The 20,015-nt window shown below is 47.9% G+C and overlaps 1 protein-coding gene across 7 annotated transcripts in view; it reads left to right on the top strand.

Moving 5' to 3' along the window:
- Positions 1-20,015, top strand: part of TASP1 (taspase 1) — a 166,262-nt gene that overhangs the window by 16,565 nt on the left and 129,682 nt on the right. For all 7 annotated transcript variants that reach the window (XR_014710855.1, XR_014710856.1, XM_084623400.1 and 4 more), the window contains one exon: positions 3-71. Coding sequence is in view for 5 of the 7 variants with exons in the window: in XM_084623400.1 (XP_084479526.1) it covers positions 3-71 (69 nt within the window). In the remaining 2 variants the exon portion in view is untranslated. The remainder of the gene's footprint in view (positions 1-2; positions 72-20,015) is intronic.

The following is a 20,015-nucleotide window of genomic DNA, read 5'->3' on the forward strand; positions in this document are numbered from 1 at the left end:
AGGCAATTGAAAAACTACAGTCTGGTGCTCTTGCAACTGATGCAGTGACTGCGGCACTAATCGAACTAGAGGTACTTCTTACTTTTAATTCAGGAATTAAACCAAGTGAACGTGTTATTGCCATATAGCCCAATGCTATACAGGGTGGATGATATTTTGCATATTTTTCAGCGCTTTTGGATCATTTTAGGAAGGTGCTGTATAAATGTAAAGCTAATTTGTTTCTTCTGACAGTCATGAGATCATGTTAAGGTGAATAGTTGTATTGCATTGTGGAACAGAGGTTGCATAGGTGATAGACATTACTTCATTGACATTCTGTTTCAAAATGGCATATTAATAAACTTTGTAATAATTAATGATAACTGTAACATGGTTTGCTAAACTTAATAATTCTTTATTAGATTTTGGTTTAGGTGTGAGAATGACTGTTAGTGGATGCTTCCACAATTAGCCTATACGTAACTGAATTTAGCTTATAAAATATTCTCAGAACACTCTTCTGTTCCTTAAAATTCTTTGCTTGATTTAGGATAGCAGATCTTGGTTTAGTACTTTTAGCATCTTTCAACAGAAGAACTAAAGATAAACATTTAAGGCAACTGAAAGAACCTGTCTCTAGGGTATGCAGTGGGTTTTGCATCACCAAAGATAGTGGCTTTTATTTTTATGATCACTTCAGCTAATTTTTAATTCTGTTAGGGAAGCTGTTTCATGGGTGGGAGCATGGAGGTCCAGTACTGTGAGCGTGAAGAAAACTCATAGAAATGTTGTGAGCACTGTGAAACAACTTAAATTTACTCTTTTGTGTATTAGAATTAGTTGCTGCTCAGCATTCCAGTTTAGACCTATATGTATTAGCAAGATAAACTAACTTTAAAATTTCCTAGTTTGTCTGCTTAAGTGGCCTAGAAATTAGAGGTTTAACAAGAAAAGAATATAGGTAGCACATTGCAGGACACACAATTGTACTTAAATGAATGTAGCTTGTTAACAGAGTAACTTAAAGAGATTTAGGAGGCATTAACTCTTGATTCTGTTGATGAAAGTTCTCAGCTAAACCAGTGTTCCAGTCCATATGTCTTTAACATGCTGGGATATGAGTAGGGCCCTACCAATTTCATGGCTGTGAAAAATGCGTCACAGACCTTGAAATCCGATGTCCACTTGTTCCTAGGAGCACCCCAGCAAAGGGGGCTCCTAGCTGTAGCTGGGCTGGGGAGGGACAGGACTTGTCCTTCCCCTGCACAGCTGCTCTGGGGGCAGGGGAGGAGATCAGACCCACCTCCACCTCCAGGAACCTCCTGTGGCTGCAGGAAGCTCTGTGGTTGCTACCTTCAGAGTCTAGCTCTGAAGGCAGCACAGAAGTGAGGGTGGCAATCCCATGACCCCTCTACAGCAGGTTCGCAACCTCCCCCCCACCCCATCCCCTTTTGGGTTGTGATATGAGCATAGAAGTGGGCTGTTTGGAGAAGCCTGGCTTGTTGTGTTAGGAATATGTTGTATCAAGTTATGAGCAGTTTTTGGTGGCTTAAAGAGAATTGTAGTTACTTTCTTCAGGTAACATGAGCTACTGTATACAGAACAATATGGAAAATGCAAGTCATGTCTAAAATTTTTGGTGGTGAATGGAAAATAAAGGATCCCGACTCCTTGCAGTTGTGGCGATACTGGTAGCTGTTTGTGTGGGGAAGTCTTGAAGGCCATATCAGTCTTGCATTCACATTTTGACATTCTGACTTACACTGAGTAGCTTCTGACACATCAAGTAGTCATGACTACTTACAAAGTAAGGTGAGTAAAGGTGGCAGAATCTGGCTCCAAATGGGGAGATGTAGCAAGACTGGCCCAGGTTCTCTTACTCCCTTATGGCAGCAGTTGCAACCAAGTGAGAAGCAGGGATTCCTCCTCTCTCATACAAGTCACAACTTCTTGCTCCACAAGGAAAAATGTTAAATGTTGCACAACAAGGAGATTGATATATTTGGGGAATTTAATACAAGAGGACTAACAACTGAATTTGCGTATAGGCCTTGTCTAGACAAGGGCAAGAGGTGTGTGTTTGTATGAGTTAGCCAACATGTTCTAACTAATGTGTTTGACAAGGTAGAATGTATTTCAACATGTATTAAGCTGACTGAGTTAAAGCCCATAAGCTTTAATTTAACAAGCTTAGCACATGTTAAATGTTGTGCTACTTGTCTACATGAGACTGTTAAAAAACGTTGGCCAACAGAATAAACTGTACACAAGACAGAGGAGTGGCAGTATGGCAGGCTTTCATTACATTCAAGAAATTCCTGCAAGCTAAAATATGACTAGTGAATCTAATTTCAGGTCTAACATCCTTGTCAGGTCCTCTTTATTGTTTGTGATGTAAATGCTTCATAGAGCGTCCTTCCCCTCCCCAGAAGAGTCTTATTTTTATCTAAAATCTCCATCAAGAGGTTCTTCTACCATTTTATATATTTTTATCATGACTGGTTTTGTTTTTGTTTTGTGTTTGTGTCGTTTCAGAAGCTCTAACTTTTTAAAGTTTGAATGTTTAAGGTACCATGAGTTATTCCTATCAACTATCCTGTTTTCCCTTTCTGTCTTGCTAGACTTCCCATGATACATCAATGTATTTCATATTATGGTTCTGTATTGTTGCTAGTCACCACAGTATTTTCATATTTGTGAACTCTAGCTATTTAGTCTTTGTTTTCCTGTGTTCTGAGGTATAATTCTGGTCTATAGAGGGTATCACACCACTCTCATCAGCATAGTATCTGAGTGTTTTCCAGTAGTGCAATAAGTGATGTGACTAACATCTTTCATGTATGTTTCACTCTCTCATCCAAAATGGTAGTGTTTTGCTTTGGTAGGGTTTTGTATTGGGTTTCTTGTTTTAATGTACAGGCTGCTGTGTGAATATATTGGAGAAGGCAAGGTCAGAAGTTCACCTTGGACTTGGAGGATGTGACTGGAGTCCCAGGGGGGCCATGCTGAGATTGCTCAATTAGGGCAAACTGCAAAGAATGAGGCAGACAATCTCCCAAAACTGGTGATTATTCCAATACTTAGATTCACCAAGCCAGCAACAAAACAGCTTCTGCAATACCTTATCAGTTACCCAGAAGCCAAAAACAGTTCCCTTAAAGCAGCCAAGACTTCGGGCTCACACCCAGACAGCCAAGTCAAATATTATGAGGATTATTGAAAATCTTGTTCATCATATAAAAAGTTCTACAGATCCCAAAGGATCGGACCCATTATCCACCAGGTTAATGAATATTTCAGATCTTACCCAAATACACACTTATAGTCCAGTCTTATTAACAAAACTAACATTTATTAAAAAAGAAGAGAGAGTGAGTATGGGTTAGAAGATTATACATACAGACATGAATAGAGTCCTTAGGTCAGTTTCATAGTAGAGCTGGTGAGCTTTAGAGTTGCAAAGAGTTCTTTCAAAATTATTCCACAGGTTCAGTGTAATGTTCCAATATCAGGTGCGACAAAGTTCCTCCTCTGCCTTGGTGGGTCTTGTGCTTATTGGCGGATTTGCTCGCCTTGGAGCTTCATGGCAGCCCTCAGTTTGGCCGTTTTCGTGAACCCACAGTCCAGGTCAACTCCTCCTGTGTCTGACCAGGAGTTGGGAGGTTTGGAGGGAACCTGGGCCCGCCCTATACTCCGGGTTCCAGCCCAGAGCCCTATGGAATGCAGCTGTCTAGAGTGCCTCCTGGAACAGCTGTGCGACACCTACAACTCCCTGGGCTACTTCCCCATGCCCTCCTCTCAACCCCTTCTTTATTCTCACCATAGGACCTTCCTCCTGGTGTCTGATAATGCCTGTACTCCTCAGTCCTCCAACAGTCCGCGTTCTCACTCTCAGCTCCTAGTACTTCTTGCTCCCAGCTCCTCATACGTGCACCACAAACTGAATTTAAACCCAGGTGCCCTGATTAGCCTGCCTTAATTGATTCTAGCAGCTTCTTGATTGGCTGCAGGTGTTCTAATCAGCCTGTCTTAATTGTCTTCAGAAGGATCCTGATTATTCTGGAACCTTCCCTGTTAGGAAACGGAACGTCTTTTGCTTGCTCCTCAGCTATCTGCTTTCTGTTCTTTCCTAAAGCCCCCTGGCCCGGATTTTTCTTACTTTTTGCACCTGCCTTAGTCCCCCCCCTGACCGGGCCAGATGCTTTTTTGTTTTTTCTTTTAATTTTTTGTGTTTTTTTCTGTCTACGTCCTTCGCCGGCCAATCCCCCCCCACGCCTGCTTTCGAGCGTAGCTATTTGCCTCAGCTGAGCCCCCGGAGGAGGGGGGGGAAGATTGCTGATTTTGCTGTCCGGAGGGGGGAGTGGAAACCCCCAGACCCAGCCGTTTTGCCGGCAGCTCGGACCTTCTAACATTCTTAACATACCGGAGGACTTGGAACACAGCCAACACAGCCGGAGACGGAGATTTCATTGGACAGAAGACATAATATAAATCATCGTGACGGAGGCCGTAAGACTGAGTAACTTTCTGAATTATACTCTCGTGGGGGGGAGTTTGACTGTGATTACTTGCGTTTGTGGCGGCACAGGGGGTGTGGCGTGGAGACCCCCACCCCCGATCCATCGGTGCCCCTACCCCCCCATCATTATTACAACTGTCACGGCCCCCCCGCAGTCTGTCCTTGCTGGCAACCTGCCATCTCCCTTCGGATCCAGCTGTTTGCTTTGAACTTTGCCTTCCGGACCGGACCTAACAACCGACCAACCGAGACTCTTTGGACAAACGTGTGTGGGTCTGCACGCCCCCCCCGGATTGCTTATCCCACAATTTGCCCCTTTTACTGGACCCCGATTTTGTTCCCCCCGCTCCTCCCAGCCCCCCTCCCTCGGCATTTTTTCCCTTCCCGTCCGCAGCCAGCGGAAGGAGGGGCTATTCTGCCTTCTCCCCTCCCCCCTCCTCCTTCCGGTGTCTCCCTGTCTCTCCCTGCTCACAATGGCGGGGAACGAGAGGGGTGAGACTGCTTTAATAAAATTAGTTGTCCCTTCCCCACCACCACCCCAGCCCAACCCCCAAGGTCCCCCCCCTACTACTATTGTTAAGGTACTTGCCACCCCCCCTGCTGGGGCACCGGTAGCAGGAGGCACCAGGGTGATTGCTGCTGCTGCTGCACCCCCCCCCCCCCCAGATTCTAGGAAACCCCCCCCGGTTCGCCAGAAGGGCCAGGGCGGGTGGAAGGGAAAGGGCCCCGCTAAAACCACTGAGCCCTCCATGGCAGGGGCTGCCCCCACCGCTGCGGCCTCGTCATCAACCGTGGCGCCCCTCCCAGCGTTTCCCTCCACCAGCTCTGTGATTGTCCCTCCCCCGGCCCCCAGGACGTATGCCCGGGCGGCAGCGGGCTCCCCGCTGCCTGCCGCCTCGTCATCTCGCCCCCCCCCCCTGCCTCCGCCACCATAACCAGCGGCCGAGGCCCTTTCCCCGCCTTGACCAGGAAGCACGGCGTCCGTTGCCTCCTGGTGCCCGCCTCGCCCCGCGTGGAGACATACGTGCAGGCGCTGGCGAAGGTGGTAGGACCCACGGCTATTGTGGCGGCCTCCAAGATGTATGGGAAGGTCGTTTTCTTCTTAGCCTCGGAGGATGCCGCCCAGGAGGCAGTGGAGAGGGGCCTGACGGTAGGGGGGGTGTTTGTCCCCCTAGAACCGTTAGAAGACCTGGGCGTTCGCCTCGTCCTTACCTCCGTTCCTCCCTTCTTACCCAATGCTGCCCTGTTACCCGCTCTTTCCACCCTGGGGAAACTTGTTTCTGTCATCAGCCCTCTCCCGTTGGGCTGCAAGGACCCCACCCTCCGTCACATTTTTTCGTTCCGCCGGCAAGTGCAGCTTCTGCCACCGGCAGGGGCGCGTGACGGAGAGGCGCTTGAGGGGTCCTTTCTAGTCCCCTACGAGGGAGCCCGCTATCGGGTCTTTTATTCTACCGGAGAGGCCCGGTGCTACTTCTGCCGCTCAGCGGGGCACGTCCGCAGAGACTGCCCTTTGGCTGGGGGGGGAGGGGCACCCGAAACCCCCGAGACCCGGCAGGACATCGGCCCCGTCGCTGCCGACGCCCCTGGCTGCCCAGTACCAGAAACCAACCCTCCTCCTACTCGACCCATCGCTGCTCCCGTCCGGGCCCAAGAGATACCTTCCCTACAATGCCCGGGCGAGCAAGGGGTTTCCACCCTTGCTAGTACCACCCCAATAGAGCCCATGGAGGAGGGTGTGGCAAGGATATTATCGGGTATAGGAGAGGGCCCTCCCCAAGGAGAGGCCCCCGCCCCTCATGTTGCCCCACCGCTACCTCCCCGAACCCCTAAACCATCGCCTCCGCCCCCCGACACGACCCCTGCTAACCAACCCCCAGATGATGCTATGGAGGGCTGGACCCTAGTCCAGGGGAAGCGAGGCAAGCGGAAGGCTCGAGCTCCGCTGCATCCACCCGACGCGGAAGCCCCCCAGAAGACCAGGAAAGGAGGCACTGCTATCGAGCCTCCCGCCACGGCCGCGAGCGAGATCCATCCGCCGGTGTCGGGAGGGGAAGACGGACTGGCATTGGAGGGCAGAATCCCCCCTCCACGGGAAACCCTCCCCTCCGAGACTCCTGAGGACACCCCTTCTGCCTGGATGCTACCCGAACCCCCCGCGGACCCCGAGGCGGCCGTTGAGGCGGGCCCTGGAGGAGAAGCCCCCGGGGTGGCAGGAGTTGGCCTCTCCTCCGTGTATGCGGAGATTGAGGCCCTGGATTTGACCCCGGTCACCCAGGGAGGGGATGATTTGCTGCCGGCTGGCCTCGAGCTGGGCAGCCTTACCCCAGCCTCCCTTTCCCCATGCTCCCTCCCCCTTTTTGCCTTCCCGGGTGAGCACCCTGCAGAAGGCGGTCCACCACCTGATGCCGTGACCGCTAAAACCACCAAGGAGCCAGCACCTAGCATTATTGGGAGCCCCTCCCCTTCCCCCTTAACCCTTGATTCTGCTCAGGAGGCACTTTCCCTTAGCTGCTCTCCTCCTGCACCCCAGAGCCTTACCCCTGCCCCTGCCCCCACCCCTGCCCCTGCCCAAGGTCCCTCCTCCTGCAATGTTAATGCCGCCCCTGGGGTTATTTCCTTTCCGCCTTTTGCAGACTCCCCCCAGGGAGCAGTCTTTGCACTTTCTAGTCGCGACCCGTTAGGAGTGGCAATTTTTCCCCTGCCATCCCCCTCCACCCCAAGGCGTGAAATGAATTTAATAACCCCAGCCTGTCAGACGCCTCGTCGGTGGTCCGCACCCTGTCTACCTGCCTTAGCGGACCACGAGACTGTATTAAGAGGCCCATCAGGGAATACCTCAGGAATTGTAACCCCCCCCCCCCCATGAGCTGCGGCATGCGCTACGGAAGTTCCTAGAGCACTCCCGTGGCGCCCGCGATAGGGCACAGCTGGCTCTTCGGCTATGGGGGGACTTTGATCAACTCCTCCAGGCCACAAAGGCCCTTATAAAGGAGGGCAGGGGGCAAGGAAAGCGCGGTGCTGCGGCCTACGAGCGAGCCCGCAGCTTCCGAAGCGATCTACTCACCCACGGGATGGGTCATGGGTTGCTGTGCAACCCGCCAGGGGCCCTGAACCCCCCCGCCAATACGAGACCCCCACCCCCCCAGCCCTCCGTATGACGCCTCTTATTATTGCGACCCTGAATACCAGGGGCTGTAGGATGGCTCTCCGCAGGTCCCAGGTGCTCTCTTACCTTCGGGAGGGGAGGTACTCTGTAGTTTTCCTGCAGGAGACCCATACGGACCCGGCCGCCGAGGACAGGTGGCGGCTGGAGTGGGGGGACGGGGTATACTTTAGCCACTTTGCGACCTGGCAGGCTGGAGTAGCAACCCTATTCTCCCCCAACCTACGGCCTGAGGTGCTAGGGGTCAACGAGGCCGTGCCGGGCCACGTGCTGCACCTTCGAGTCCGTATGGAGGGGCTCGTGGTTAATTTTGTTAATATTTATGCCCCGCAAATGAGCTCCAGGCGGCCACAATTTTATCAGCAGGTGTCCGACTTTCTCGGCACCCTGGATTCGCATGAGTGCCTGGTCCTGGGAGGGGACTTTAATACCACCCTCGAGGAACGGGACTGCTCAGGGGCCGAACCGAGTCCGGCCGCCGTGAATATTCTCCAAGGGATAGTTGACCATCACTCCCTAGTGGACGTCTGGCGCGACCATCACCCAGATGACACCTCCACGTTCACCTTTGTCCGGGTGGAGGCCCATCGGTCACACCACTCTCGGTTGGACCGTATTTATTTATCCCGTTTCCATCTTTCACAGGCCCACTCCTCCGCCATTCGGCCGGCCCCATTCTCCGATCATCATTTAGTCGCTGTAACGGTTTCCCTCCGTGCAGAGAGACCGGGGCCGGCCTATTGGCACTTTAATAACAGCCTGTTGGAGGACGAGAGCTTTGTGATGTCCTTCCGGGAGTTTTGGTTGGCCTGGCGAGAGCAGTGGCGTGCCTTTCCCTCGGTGCGGCGATGGTGGGATCTCGGGAAGGTGCGCGCCAAGCTCTTCTGCCGTGACTACACTCGGGGCACCAGCCGACGGCGAAATGCGGCGATAGAGCAGCTGGAACGGGAGGTCTTAGAGATGGAGAGGCGCCTGGCCGCCGATCCCGAGGACCCGTCCCTCTGCGGAGCGTGCCGGGAGAAGCGGGAGGAGCTCCGGGCCCTTGAGGACCACCGGGCCCGAGGTGCCTTCGTTCGATCCCGCATCCGCCTCCTTCGGGAGATGGACCGCGGCTCCCGCTTCTTCTATGCCCTGGAGAAAACGAGGGGGGCCAAGAAACACGTCACCTGCCTTCTTGCGGAAGACGGCACCCCCCTCACGGGTCCGGAGGAGATGTGTGGGAGGGCCCGTGACTTCTACACAAGCCTTTTCTCCCCGGACCCGACCGATCCTGACGCTTGCGAGGTGCTCTGGGAGGAACTCCCCACGGTCAGCGTGGGCGACCGAGACCGACTAGAGCTGCCTCTCACCCTGGCCGAGTTCTCGGAAGCCCTCCGTCGCATGCCCACCAATAAATCTCCGGGCATGGACGGGCTGACCGTGGAGTTTTACCGCGCGTTCTGGGACATTCTCGGCCCAGACCTAGTCACCGTCTGGGCTGAGTCCTTGCAGAGCGGGGTCCTCCCTCTGTCATGCAGGCGAGCGGTGCTCGCTTTGCTGCCGAAGAAGGGGGACCTCCGCGATTTACGAAACTGGCGTCCCGTCTCACTCCTTAGCACGGATTACAAAATCGTAGCGAAAGCAATCTCGCTGCGGCTAGGGTCCGTGATGGCGGACGTGGTCCACCCAGACCAGACCTATACTGTCCCGGGTCGCAGCATTTTTGACAACCTCTTTCTCGTCCGAGACCTTTTGGAACTCGGGCGGAGAGATGGTCTATCGTTCGCCCTCCTGTCTCTTGATCAGGAGAAGGCGTTTGATAGAGTAGACCATGGGTACCTCCTGAGCACTCTGCAGGCGTTTGGATTTGGACCTCAGTTTGTGAGTTTTCTCCGGGTACTGTATGCCTCCGCGGAGTGTTTGGTTAGGCTCAACTGGACCCTGACTGAACCGGTCAGCTTCGGGCGAGGAGTGCGGCAGGGGTGCCCCCTCTCGGGCCAGTTGTATGCTCTGGCGATCGAGCCTTTCCTCTGTCTCCTCCGCAGGAGGATGACAGGGTTGGTGCTGCGGGAGCCGGAGCTGCGGCTGGTCCTGTCGGCGTACGCCGATGACGTACTCCTCGTGGTCCAGGACCCGGGTGACTTGGCGCGAGTGGAGGCATGCCAAGCCATTTATTCGGCAGCCTCCTCCGCCCGAGTCAACTGGGTCAAGAGCTCTGGCTTGGCGGTGGGGACTGGCGACAGGTGAGCTCCCTCCCACCCGCACTTCAGACCATCCGGTGGAGTGCGGGTCCACTGCTCTATCTCGGCGTTTACCTTTCCGCCACGCATCCTTCCCCGCCGGAGAACTGGCAAAATTTAGAGGGCGGGGTGATAGAGCGGATCCGGAGATGGACGAGGCTTCTTCGATGTCTCTCCCTCCGAGGGAGAGCACTGGTGCTTAACCAACTAGTCCTGTCCACGCTCTGGTACCGGCTCAACACCCTGGCCCCGGCCCCGGGTTTCCTGACCCATCTCCGGAGATTGATTCTAGAGTTCTTTTGGTCAGGAATGCACTGGGCCCCTGTTGGAGTTCTTCATCTACCCCTGAAGGAAGGAGGGCAGGGCCTGAAGTGTCTGTACACTCAGGTCCGCGTCTTCCGCCTCCAGGCCCTGCAGAGGCTCTTTTATAGTGCAAGTAGTTCGGCGTGGAGCATACTGGCGCACGCCTTCCTGCGCCGTTTCCAAGGGTTTCGATATGACCGGCAGCTCTTTTATCTTTCTCCGAGGGGTTTTCCGCGAGACCTCTCCGGGCTGCCGGTCTTCTACCAGGACCTCCTCCGGACCTGGAAATTGTTTCTAACAACCAGGTCCGTGGCGGCCACCGTGGGGGCAGATCTCCTCACGGAGCCCCTGCTACACAACCCCCAGCTCCGTGTGCAGGTGGCGGAGTCCCGCTCGGTGCGCCAGAGGTTGGTCCTGGCGGAAGTCACGAGGGTCGGAGACCTCCTGGACTACGACCGGAGAGACTGGCTGGATCCCCTGATGCTCGCTCGGCGCATGGGGCTCTCCAGCCTTCGTACCCCCCGGCGCGTACTTCAGGAGGTGAAGGCCGCCTTGACCCCCGCTGCTCGGGCTTATGTTAGCCGAGCCTTGTGCGAGGGCGCACCCCGCCCATCCCTTACCCCGGGCCCGCCGGACCTTTCCATCGGGCCCCCACCCAGTAGATCCCAACAAACCCCTCACCCTTTCACTGCAAGCCGGCTGCACGAACTGCAGCCGGTTAGCTTTCAAATTGCTCCACGGAAATACTTATATACACTTACACTTCACACCCTTCACGCCCACACCCTGGTGTCCCGCCCCGATACAAAGTGGCGGGATCTCCTGCCACCTTTGGAGGGTGAGCAACCTCGGTGGGCCAGCCTGTATTCCACCCTGGTCCCAAGGCCCGTCGGGGACATCAGTTGGCGGCTCCTTCACGGAGCTGTGAGCACGGGCGTGTTTTTGACACGGTTTTACCCCCATTCCGGACACTTGTCCTTTTTGTAATGTGAGGGAAACCCTGGCGCACGTGTATTTAGAGTGTGCCAGATTGCAGCCCCTTTTTCGGCTCCTCACAAATATTTTATTACGCTTCTGGCTTCATTTTCCCCCCCACCTTTTTATCTATACACTTCCCATCCGTGGCCCCACAAAGTCGCGGGATCTTCTGGTCAACCTCCTCCTAGCTTTGGCTAAAACAGCCATTTATAAAACCAGAGAGAGGAGGTTGGCCCATGAAGCGTCCTGCGATTGTGGGGCCGTTTTTCGATCCTCAGTACACTCACGTATCCGGGCGGAGTTCCTCTGGGCGGCGTCCACTGACTCCCTTGAAGCCTTCGAGGAGCGGTGGGCGCTGTCTGGGGTTCTCTGCTCGGTGACCCCGTCCGGTTCCCTCCGTCTGACCCTTTGATTGAGGGGAAGAGCGAGAGACGCCAGCCCCAGCCGTTGCCGCTGTGGATACCATCATTCCTGTCATCTAGGAGGGGTCCTACAATACATGGGTGTCTAACCCCCCCCTCCCTAACCTGCCCACCCCGCAGCCGTGCCCATCTTACCGGGCACTCTCAGGAGGGGGAGGATCGGTGACACTGGGCGCGGCACTGGGTAACTCGAGGGGGTGGAAGACCACGAGTGTCGAGGAAGCCCCCCCGCTCTAGGCCACCAGGTAACTCAGGAGGGTGGAAGACCACGAGTGTCGAGGAAGCCCCCCCGCTCTGGGCCCAGGCTAGCCTGAACACTTCTCCCTCCTGAAAGCTGCTGTGTTATACCTTCTGATTGCGTTGTTTTGTTGCATAGTTGTTTTGTTTCCTTTGGTAATTCTGTAAGCGTTACCAATAAATTTTCTTTCTGTTTTTAAAAAAAAACAACAAAAAAAAAACCTTTCCTGTTACCTTACCCAGGGAAAAGGGACCTACTTAACCTGGGACTAATATATCTGGCTTCTATTACTCTCCGGTAGCCATCTGGCCCGACCCTGTCACACAGGGCAAACCAGAATGGAACTGGAGACCTCAATCTTGTGGCTCAAGCTTCCCTTGGTGAAGCATAAACCGATTTGAGATGAAAGGATCAGGTCCCAAGAGTTTTTTATAGAGATTACTGGCAGCCTCTTGACAGGATGCAGTCCTTGGGGTGGACAGTAGTGTCTTTGAAGTAACTTCTTATTTCCTGAAAATCACCAGTAATTAGCTACATGGATTAACATAAGGCAATTGCCTATCTCCAGCCATTTATATGTGATTTGCTACATACTTCAAAGAGAAATGAAGACAGTGATATCACTACAATCACAGTTTGTTTAAATGTTAATATCTTCTTTTGATCTCTGAATTAACAGAATACAGCGATAGACAGGAACTATTTGGTTACATTGTTAACCCCTAACAATATACATGTAAACACACAAAAACATAACTGTCATCTACTAATATGTCTATAAAGGTTGAATCTGGGTCAATTAGCCTGCTAGCTGTGTAACCCTTTCTGGCCCTCTGACAGAGAGTGTGAGGAGGACGAGGAGGAGTAGAGTCAGCGTAGTGAGGTTTGATGGTCCTTACTTCCTGTAGAGTTTCTTTCACAGTCTCATACCAGCACCCAAGGAAGCTGTCTCCTTCACACATAAGCTTTACCCTTAAGATAGAAAGTTCCATTTTGCTTGATGAGCTGAGTAGTCTACCACAATTTTCCTCCTGATGTTTATTCAATGTTGCAAGTCAGCAAAATAAACAGAATAGAGAAACGTATTCTCCTCTCTTCCATTTATAGTCATTTTGTAACGTCAATACATTAAAACTGCAGTTTTCATGTTGACTGTCCGTTTAATGGAGTAAGTCCATCCTTCTTGTCTTTATGTAGCAAGAATATCACCTAAGACTGTGAGTATTCTGATTGAGCTAGAATGTATTGTGAAAATCTATATGTAAATTAAGTCAACTCGTTAACTTATTTTGCTGTTGTAGTATTGATTTTAATTATAAGTAGGGCTGTCAATCGCAATTAACTTGCGATTAACTCAGAAAAATTAATCACGATTCACGATTAAAAAATTAATTGCGATTATTGCAGTTTTAATCGCACTGTTAAACAATAGAATACCAATTGAAATTTATTAAATATTTTGGATGTTTTTCTACATTTTCGTATATATATTGTATTCTGCTGTAATTGAAATAAAAAAGTGTACAAAAACAAAACAATGTAAAACTTCAGAGCCTACAAGTCCACTCAATCCTCCTTCTTGTTCAGTCAATCTCTAAGACAAACACATTTGTTTACATTTACAGGAGATAATGCTGTCCTCTTAGAATCATAGAAGATTAGGGTTAGAAGAGACCTCAGGAGGTCATCTAGTCCAACTCCCTGCTCAAAGCAAGACCGACCCCAACTAAATCATCCCAGCCAGGGCATTGTCAACCCGGCCCTTTAAAACCTCTAAGGATGGAGATTCCACCACCTCCCTAGGTAGCCCATTCCAGTGCTTCACCATTCTCCTAGTGAAATAGTTTTTCCTAATAGCCAACCCAGACCTCCCCCACTGCAACTTGAGACGGTTGTTCCTTGTTCTGTCATCTGCCACCACTGAGAACAGTCGAGCTCCATCCTCTTTGGACCCCCCCTTAGGTAGTTGAAGGCTGCTATCAAATCCCCCCTCACTCTTCTCTTCTGCAGACTAATAAACCCAGTTCCCTCAGCCTCGCCTCATAAGTCATGTGCCCCAGCCCCCTAATCGTTTTCTTTGCCCTCCGCTGGACTCTCTCCAATTTGTCCCCATCCTTTCTGTAGTGGGGGGCCCAAAACTGACACAGTACTCCAGATATGGCCTCACCAGTGCCGAATAGAGGGGAATAATCACTTCCCTCGATCTGCTGGCAATGCTCCTACTTTTGTAGCCGATATTGCAAGGTATTCACGTGCCAGATAAGCTAAACATTAGTTTTCCCTTTTTGCTTCGGCCACCATTCCAGAGGACATGCTTCCATGCTGATGACGTTCGTTTAAAAAAATAAAGCATTAATTAAATTTGTGACACAATTCTCCCCCAAGGAGTTCAATGTCCCTGCTCTGTTAATCTGCTTTCTGCCATATACTTCATATTCTAGTAGTCTTGGATGATGACCCAGCACATGTGGTTCATTTTAAGAACACTTTCACTGCAGATTTGACAAAACGTAAAGAAGGTACCACTGTGAGATTTCTAAAAATAGTTACAGCACTCGACCCAAGATTTAAGAATCTCAAGTGCCTTCCAAAATCTGACCCGGACGGGGTGTGGAGCATGATTTCAGGAGTCTTAAAATAGCAACACTCTGATGTGGAAACTACAGAACCCGAACCACAAAAAAGAAAATCAAGCTTCTGCTGGTGGCATCTGACTCAGGTAATGAAAATGAACATGCATTGGTCCACACTGCTTTGGATTGTTATAGAGTAGAACCCCATCATCAGCATGGACGCATTTGCCCTGGAATGCATGAAGGGACATATGAATCTTTAGCACATCTGGCATGTAAATATCTTGTGATGCCAGCTACGACAGTGCCATGAGAATGCGCGTTCTCACTTTGTAAACAAGAAGTGGGCAGCATTATCTCCTGCAAATGTAAACAAATTTGTTTGTCTGAGCAATTGGCTGGACAAGAAGTAGGACTGAGTGGACTTGCAGGCTCTAAAAATTTTACATTGTTTTATTTTTGAATGCAGTTTATTTTGTACATAATTCTTTGTTTGTAAGTTCAACTTTCATAATAAAGAGATTTCAATATAGTACTCATATTTGGTGAATGGCAAAATACTATTTCTTTTGTTGTTTTACAGTGCAAATACTTGTAATCAAAAATAAATATTAAGTGAGCACTGGAGACTTTGTATTCTGTGTTGTAATTGAAATCAATATATTTGAAAATATAGAAAACACCCAAAAATATTTAAATAAATGATATACTATTGTTGTTTAACAGTGCAATTAATCACAATTAATTTTTTTAATCGCTTGACAGCCCTAATTATGAGACAGTACGAACAAATCTTTTTAGCTGAAGTACAAAGAACCTTTCTAGCCTGCAATAAAATCCTGAGTACTGATGTTCCTTCTCAAATTCTGAAAACTATAGAATAGATTATAGCTTATAGCTCTTTTTCCAGTTGTCTAGATATTTTTTATTCTGTGTTTCACCAACTACTTTCTCGTCAGAATTTTGGAAGATCCAACTATCTTTTCAGACAAGTGTCACAAAAGATGGATTTTTCCCAGTTCTGCTTAGTTACACAACTCCTATTACATGGAATTCCAGCCAGTCCAAAAGGCATCACTTCAAAGAGTTGCTGAGGAACAAAATTTGCTCTTGATCTTTTATGAGCGAGCTGACAGTTTGCTTGTGGTGTGCTGGCTTGTTTTTTTTTATTTTTGCAGCCTCTAAGTGGAGAAAGAACAGTCCATCTCTGCGTGACTGCATGAACATCTCCAGTGCAATAAATTCCATGATTAAGATAAAATGTTAGCAGTTATGTGAGCAAAATAGCTTACATGTACAAACTAACGAACAGCAACTAACTGTGAATGCTGTTCATATAACCTAATACTACACTGCTGAATTTTATGAAGTGTCATCCATCATATTTGGCAACCTGATCATGGCAGCATGGGTGAATGTGTTTCCCAGAATTTCAGTGAGCTGCATAATTGAATATAACAAATGAAGATGCTAACTCCAAAGTCTCTTTATGTTGCAGTAATAAATTAGTGGATACTTCATAAGACTGATCGTTAAAACACTGCATGATTCTTTAAGGAGATGGTCACATAGCCATTCGCTTCTGCACAATTCTGTTACCAGCACAATTCTGTTACCAGTTGCCACATATGAGCTGACTGTTGAATTTGTCTTGGAACACAAGAGTTGGGTTAATTTTTTGACTTGCAGTGTACAATAACCACATGCTGTTGTTGTTTTTTATGGAAGACCGGAAGAACTCCATATGATTAAGCTTTTATGTATCTCTATAGCACTTCAGAGCATGACTGTCCAGGTGCTGGAAAGAGACACTAAAGAACACCCAGATAAATATTTTAAGTCTTGATCATGTAGAAGGGGAAAAATAATCACAAGCAGAGCCAAATACTCCACTGATCAAAGTTGCAAGCACTGTGATTTCTGTCTAAACATATGATGGACACAGTTTGTGCAATAGCATTAGCTTGTGTTCCTCTGACTTATTACAAGGCTGTAAACAGATGATACTTAAGTCAGGGCTCAGAACTGATTATTCATCCTATGATGGAAAATGCTATATAAATAAATGCCAGATTTGTGTTTACTCGTGGAACCGCTCCACTTACTGTGTCTTAATGTTGCAGTTGAACTAGAAAGGACATTTTCACTACCTCTTACTAGATACCATAAAGAATCTAAAACAAATCTAAACTATCAAGTATGCAAGTCTAATTAATATTAGATCTATGACGTTCTGTACTGCAAATCTGTTGCTTTCAATTAAATACTGACTTGAACTGTGCGATGTGACCTATTTTGTAGGATTAGATTGAGTTTTACATTTACATTGAGTACATTAATAGGAAAAGATTAACCTCCACGGATGTACACTTTTGAAACTAAAGTCTATATGTTTTTAAAATTAAGTACAAACAATTAATTTGTAATGAGAAACACAGCACTATTACAGTAAAGGGGTCTATGTAAAAGTGGAAAGTTAAAGAGGTTCTGACCTAGTTTTTCAAAATTGTTAATTATAGTTATAATGTTAAAATAAAATAAAAACTGGTTTCATTTGCTTATGACTTCCATTTGTTGACTTGGCATAGTATGATTCATAGGTATGTGTTGTGCTTTGTTGAATTATCTGACTTTAAGATTCTCTTTAAGAACATTTTAACTGATGAAACAGTATCCCAAGAGGCCACTTCTCAGTGCCACCAACCCTCCAGTAAGAAAGCAACTTTATAATCTTATTGTTTAAATGGTGGCTGTCTATATGCGTTTAGCGTTTAGTAGTCACAAAACTTGCATAAACAGACTGGCCAAAACTATATCAAAGATATCTGAAGTGTTACTTTAACACATGTTGAAAGTAGAGCGCTGTAACAATTTGGCTAGGTGTAATTCCAGGACTGTCAAAGATGAGTAACTTCTACAAGCCTTCCAACTTTGACCACAGCTAAAATATTTAGTATGCTGTGAAACTGGCAAGCATTGTAAGTACATCTTGAAGAAGAGAAGGAATCAAAAAAGAAAATGATAGCTTTAGTAGTTTAGGAGCAATTACAGGATGAAGTGCAACTTTTTTGTTGACAATCTAATTTTTATGTTAGAAGCTAAAATTTCACATCTCAGTAGATGCAAGAATCATAAGTTAAATGTACTTCGCTGGCAATGTAAGTGCAATGGATGTAGGTTTCTGAAACAATGTCTTCTATTTCATGTGACTAGGCTTCTTTTGGCTAAAATGCTATGGACAGTGTTTCTTCTCTTCTTCCCTCCCCTCTTCCACTTTTATATGATGAGAGGGCAAGCATTTTGATCTGCAAAGCTCATGACTGCACTGATCACCTCCCCAATCAATTGAGACTACTTAGAAATATAAAGGAGTGCTTTGCTTCCATTTAAAAATTAAAAGGTAAATTCTTTGAAGTGGCCTTTACATATTCTCCCATATAACACATCCTCTGATGCTGCTGAAGTTTTTTGCAAAGCGGTGCCTAAGCTACACTGTTGCCCTCTTGCCAGCATCAAATGGTTGGAGCTGAGGTTAAAAAAGATCTGATTGCCCCCACCAGGTCAATTCATTTTTTACCGTGGGTGTTAAGAATATCTTTGTATGCTTGGAGGGAAGAATTCACTTTTCATTTTAAAACTCTCCTTATTTTTGTTAAAGTGTACGATAGCTATTTAGTATTTGGCCACTTACTATTGAACAAGGGTACTTAAACCTTTTGGTCATGGCTGATCTTGCCTCCAAAGATTCAGATAAAAAGAGATGGTTGTAGGTGGTGCATTTCATGCTCCCACATTGTCCCGGAAGTGGATGCACAGTGCCATTTTCTGTTCGGACAAGGGAGCTCATTTTGTCCAGATTTCAAGGCCCAATATACAGAACAGCATGCCATGGGACCATACCAGTAGACAAGAGGATCCATGCCTTTTGAAATGAGGCCCTCAGTCCCTAGATTTGTCATTGGACCAACTTTCAGGCCTGTTGGAGCCGACCATCTTTCTCTTCAGTCAGGCATGACCACAGAACTAAAGTCTCTGCCAGAGAGAGACTATAGTGCCAAGGTCTTCAGTAAGCATTGGAGCTTTATTGGCACAAATAAACCGTAGCTCAGAAGTGGGGCTTTTGCTTCTGAAACTTTACGGATGTCAAGGCTGATTTCTGCTTCTAAAGGTCCTTCTTTGGTGCTAGGAACTACTTAAGTTCTGAAATATGGAAATCAAGCTGACACCTACTGGTATGTCAGTGCAGCAAATTCCTTTGGCACTTAAGAGCCTTGTTCTAATGGAACAATCTGATGTGGCTATCCCTCAGTCCTAGGATCTTCTGTCTGAGCCTGTCACATCATGGTGCATCCATTAACGCTGGGACCTTCATTGGGAAAAATCTCAGAAGCATCAAGCACGTCCTTGCTCATAAGACAAATCCACATCAGTGCCACCTCAGCTGTTCTTAAACATAAAAACAAGAAAAAACAAGTTTAAAGGCATCTGGTGCCCAAATGTTTACTGCCTTCCCCAAAGAGTTTATAAAGCATCTTGGAGCAGTCCCTCTCAGACTCACTCTTACCTTCCCTTTTAGCCCTGGGGCTCTGACTTTCACTGGCAGGGTTTTTCATACCTTTGAAAGCTGGAAGATTGTAAAGTTGCCAAAGTCTTTTACTGTTCCTCATCCTTCCACCTTTCCTAAGACCGTTGAGGTGGTGGCCCCCCGTGCACTGAGTTAGGCCTGCCAGCATTCCACTGTCTTAATCAAATATTCCTTTTTTAACACAAGTTGTGACTCATAACAAAGGAGTAGTGTTATAAAGATTTTTGACTTGGCTTAGTGTGTATGTTCTATGTGATGTGGGGGAAGCTCTGTTTTTCTAGTATGGGGGCCATATGCTCCTTTCTTTGCTGTACTTGAGGAAGGCAGGGAAATACAGAGATGAGTGTTGTAAAAGGGGCCTGTGGAGTGAGTACTTTCTATTCTGAGGATTCTGTAGTAAGGTCGTTAAAGTGAAAAGTTGTTCAGACACGGTCATTTCTTTAAAGTAATTTTTTTCTTGTCTGTGCACTAAGGACATCTGAACTTCACATCCTCACAAACTAAAATGATTGTATCCACACAGATGCTTTGAATTTCTCATAACAGACCACTTATAAAGTTAATAAAATAATGGTGTATTTATATCCATTTTATGTTCAAATCTATAGTCACCTTCTCATTCTCTTTGTAGACTGCCTACACCCTGACACCTGCAAAAAAACCCAAACAAACCCCACACAAACACACTTGAGACTATACATGGACACAGCGCAAAGCCTTACCCTGAGTAAATGAGGGGGAAAATACTTTTATTCTCTGATTTGTGTTGTATGCACAATATACGCACGGTATAACCAGCTAGCTTCAAAAGACATGTCCATGGTAGATGTGCGGCTTCCCTGCCCTCAGAAACATGAGATGGCACTGCCTATTTTAGGCTTGGCAGAATTTTTTTTAAATAATTTTGAGGGATGATAAAAGTATTTTTTGATTTTTATTTTTTATTTAAATTTTCTTATGTGCTGGAAATCATGGATGTTAGACAATTATTATGATAGTAGACATTGAGATTCAACAAGTTAAAAGGTTTATA

Source organism: Lepidochelys olivacea, assembly GCF_965140295.1.
Source record: "Lepidochelys olivacea isolate rLepOli2 genome assembly, chromosome: 3".
Classification (NCBI taxonomy): domain Eukaryota; kingdom Metazoa; phylum Chordata; order Testudines; family Cheloniidae; genus Lepidochelys; species Lepidochelys olivacea.